Raw genomic sequence first — 3,872 nt, forward strand, 5'->3', positions numbered from 1 at the left:
TGCCCCATCACGTTGTTAAATAGACAGGCCAGTGTAGACTTGCTTAATCTCGGGGCCGGCCCCGCGAACCCGGCTAGGCCCCCCCCCCCCCCCCCCCCCCCCCTGTGCTCAGGCTTCCCCAGCAGAGCTCTCCCAACCTCTCATCACACCGAGGTAGCTCCCAGTCATCAATCCACAGCCACAGAGCTGAGGCCAGTCCACACTGGCCTGTTTATTTCCCAAGCCAAGTGACAGCCAGTCCTTCCCCTCCTACTCCAGAGCAACATACAGCTGGGAGCCCATGCCTCACCCTTCAAACCTTACACAGCAGATAAATTAGTGAACTCTTTTATAAAACATTGTACAGGGAAAACACATACATACATAGAGGGCCAGTGCTGGTCTGGGGCGGGGTTCGCTTCTTGAACACAGGTAACCAGATCCTGTGCCATCGGGGTGCCTGCTGTCCTTCCCTGAAGTGGCTCTCCTGCTGTCCCCACAACCTGTATCTTGGCTAGTGACCTCAAGTCCTAAAGGTCCAACACTGTGCCCCCACAGGGTGCTGCTTCCTGGCTGTCCTACCGGCCTGCTTCTCTGAGGCTGGCCACTCCCTCCCATTCCTCCTTACCGAGGCAACCTGCCTTGACTGGTCCCAAGAATTCGGGTCTGGGCCTGCCCATCTCTGCCGCCTCCCACTCCCCATCTTTCAGCATCTTCGCTATGCATTTTGAAGCCCAATAATATTGGGGACCTGTAGTGTTGGGATTGGGAGGGGTGGTTGGGTAGGATGCCCCCTCCAAATCCCAAATGGGTTCTGCCTAGGTTAGGCCTTGGTGTCCAGCTCCCAGGTCTTCTGGCTCCTTGGGCCCAATCCCCCAAATCACGGCTGCCTGGGTCTGCGTAGGAAAAGAAGACTTAATCCTCTGTCTCCCATCCTGTACTTGCCAAGTCTTCCTTCTCTCTCTCTAGGCTTCCCTGTGGCTAAGGGCCAGAGCCAGGGAAAATGAACCATCCACCCCGCTATCCCCACCCTTGGCCAATGCAAAGACCTCTGTTCCAGTACCTGCTCCACAGGTTGTATGTGCACATTCCTGGTCCCACCTCAATGTGGCTTCTATGCTAGGAACCTAGGAATCACCTCTTGGGGTGACAAATGGTGGGCCGGCGGAGGCTAAAGAGCTCAACGTGTAGTGCCCCACACCCCTACCCAGATGGAGCTGGGCCTCAGCCCTCTGGGAGCACTGGACAGACAATCACAGCCATTGGGATGGATTCCCATTCAGACTTAGTGCCCCACCCCTTGCTTTCAGGACCTGCTCAGGAGTCCACGCTGGTAAAACTGCTTTAAGTCGTGCTAAAGCAAACAGTACCAGATAACGGAAACTCGGGCTCCAGGCCCTTAAAGGTTCCTCCTCTCCTCCCTCCTTCCCCCTCCCATCCCCATGTGCAGACAGTCCACAGCCACGCCAGTGCTTTGGGAAATAGAAACCCACTGTGCATCTTCCCACGGCTCCTCACTCGTCCTCCGTCTGTGTTCGGGTAACAAAGACTCCTGCATGTTTAAGTCAGGCCGCCTAACACCTGCTGCGTCCCTCCCACCCCCGCAAAAAACAAGTGCCCAGGTCTGACCCCTTGGAGTAGAGCTGAGAACACCCTGGGCTCAGGATGGGGCTTTCCGGTGGTTCCCCGAGTAGGCATAGGAGATAGGATGGCGGGTCCCAGGCCTCACGGTGAATGTATTGATGGGGCTTCCATAGTGGGGGGTTCCGTGGGGAGACCTGGGGAGGGGGAGCAGGAGAGAGGTGAGGTTAATATCTGCAGCTGGTTAACCAACAGCCCTCCCATCTCCTTCCGGGCGCGAGAGGGAAAGATATGGCTCAGTGCTATGGTATCTGCCCACACAAGCCCCGGTGGACAGGGTGGGACCCTAGTCCAGCAGTATTGATTCAACAGACACAGGGCTCCTCCTCCTGTCTAGGCTTGGCTGGCCACAGAGTACTTGCCTAATACCCTTGTATTCAGAACTCTTCACTCCTAGCCCGAGTCTGGATCCTTCTCTGTGCGGCTGGGAAATCCCCACAGCCAAGGACCACTCAGGTCTCCACCCACACCACTCTTAGCTTGAAGCCCTGAGCCTCTGGGGGATGGGAAAGAGGAAGCAGAAGAGGGGGAGCCAGCTGGTGGGGAAAGCAGGAGGATGGGGAAAGAGAGAACAAGTGAGATGGTGGGAAACAAGACGCAGGTCAGGGAAACCCTTTCCAGGTAAAGTGCTCCTCGTGTTCCTTTCTCTGTCCAGAGAACCAGAGAGGAGACAACCCAATGTCGCGGGACGGGTGGCCGTGGCCTGGTGGGCTTCTCTGTGGCTCGCGGGCGGACCCTTCCCTCACCTGGCTTCCCACCCCAGGTCCGTCCCTCGCCCCACTCCCAACTCACCTGCCGGCCGCAGGGGAGAAGCCGTAGTCTCTGCCGGGCGCCTTGAACTTGGCCTCCCCGCGGGCTGCGCCCTCCATGGACAGCCTCGGCGCGTGCAGGCCGCCGGTGGGCGCGCGGCCCGCAGAGTTGACGCGCCGCATTTCCGGGCCCCCAGGCGGCGGCCCGAAGCAGTTGGGGGAACTCAGGCTGCGGGCGGTGCCGCCGCGGGGCTGCCCGGGGCTGCGCTGGGGCTCCCCGACGTACAGGCGCTTCTTGATGAGCGACCGGCCCCCGCCGGCGAAGCGCTCCAGGCCCCCGGCCCCGGCGTGGTGCGCCCCGGCTGGAAAGCGCGAGAAGCCCCGAGGCGCCAAGGGCTGCCCCAAGTCTAAGAAGTTGTTCCGGGGAGGGGATCCCCGGCGCCCCAGATACCGGAGGGCGGGGGCGGGGGGCTCCGGGTCGTTGCTGAACTCTGGCGGCGGCGGGATGACCTCAAAGCAGAACTCCCCCTCGTCGTCGTCCTCCTCCTCCTCTTCCCTCTTGCAGGAAGGAGAAGGGGGGGACGAGAAGGATTTGGGCAGCAGGCGGCCCTGGGGGAGGATGGAGAACGCCGGCTTTGCCCCCGCCTTTGTCCCGTTGTGTTGTCTGTGGTTTGGCTCAGTGCCCTCTGGGTCCCCGGGGTGCTGGGGCTTCCACTGACTGGGTACCGGAGGCTGTGCTGAGGAGGCCGGCTGGGGGTCCTTCTCAGCCTCCTTGGGTGACTTGGGGACCACAGTGAAGGAGTTGGGCTGGCCCTCCTTGTGGAAGATGCTGTCAGAGCCTGCTTGGGGCTGGCTGCCGTGGCCCCGGAGACTCCCTGGCAGGGAGGACCGGCCCAGGGCGGCCCCTCCCGGCCTTCCCTTCTGTGCCCTCTGCCTGGCCGCAAGGAGCAGAGCCATGGGGGAGCCGGGCTGCACCACCTCCCCGGTCACCGGGTGCCTGAGCAGTTCATCGGCAGGCGGGGCTGAGGTTGGGGGTTTAGCTGGCAGCCCCTGGGGCTCCTTCACCTCCACGGGCTCCCGTGACCCTCCCGCTGACCCTGTGGCCAGCGCGCCCACTGCCACAGCAGCCTCTTGGCTGGGGCTTTCCTGGCTGCGATGGGGCTTGTAGAGAAATGCTACCCCTTCGCCGCCCAGGGATCTCTTTGGTGGGAGGGCTGGAGATGAGAGGGCTCCCAGTGCAGGAGGCTTACTGGCCTCTGAGGGGTGCCCTTCTGCCTCTGTCTGGGGGGCCACTGTAAGTTCCTGGGGGGTTGGCTTCTCCCACTGCCCAGCGGGGACCAGTTTCTTCTCTGCTGTCAGGTCGGATGATGTGGTGGGTACAGTTGTGGCTGCAGATGGTGTGGCTGGCTCAGGCACAGCCTTAGATGGTGTGGCTGGCCCCAGCGTGACCTTGGGTGGTGTGGCCGGTGCAGGCGTGACCTTGGGCGGTGTGGCCGGTGCAGG

General features: G+C 61.8%; 1 protein-coding gene across 3 annotated transcripts in view; it reads right to left on the minus strand.

Moving 5' to 3' along the window:
* The window catches only part of CUNH6orf132 (chromosome unknown C6orf132 homolog), a 49,635-nt gene that overhangs the window by 15,811 nt on the left and 29,952 nt on the right, over positions 1 to 3,872 (minus strand). Inside the window, exons 4-5 of one of the 3 annotated variants that reach the window (XM_040473491.1) lie at positions 2,413 to 3,872; positions 1,609 to 1,757 (exon numbers count right to left, since the gene is read on the minus strand). The exon at positions 2,413 to 3,872 is cut by the window's right edge and continues 1,706 nt beyond it. In XM_040473491.1, coding sequence (XP_040329425.1) covers positions 1,640 to 1,757; positions 2,413 to 3,872 — 1,578 coding nt within the window. In that variant the 3' untranslated portion in view covers positions 1,609 to 1,639. Of the gene's footprint in view, positions 1 to 171; positions 1,758 to 2,412 lie in introns of those variants that run through there. The other 2 variants (XM_040473492.1, XM_040473490.1) reach the window with 2 other exon arrangements.

The sequence above is a fragment of the Herpailurus yagouaroundi genome, unplaced genomic scaffold, assembly GCF_014898765.1.
Source record: "Herpailurus yagouaroundi ecotype Mexico unplaced genomic scaffold, PumYag 139, whole genome shotgun sequence".
Taxonomy (NCBI): Eukaryota; Metazoa; Chordata; class Mammalia; order Carnivora; family Felidae; genus Herpailurus; species Herpailurus yagouaroundi.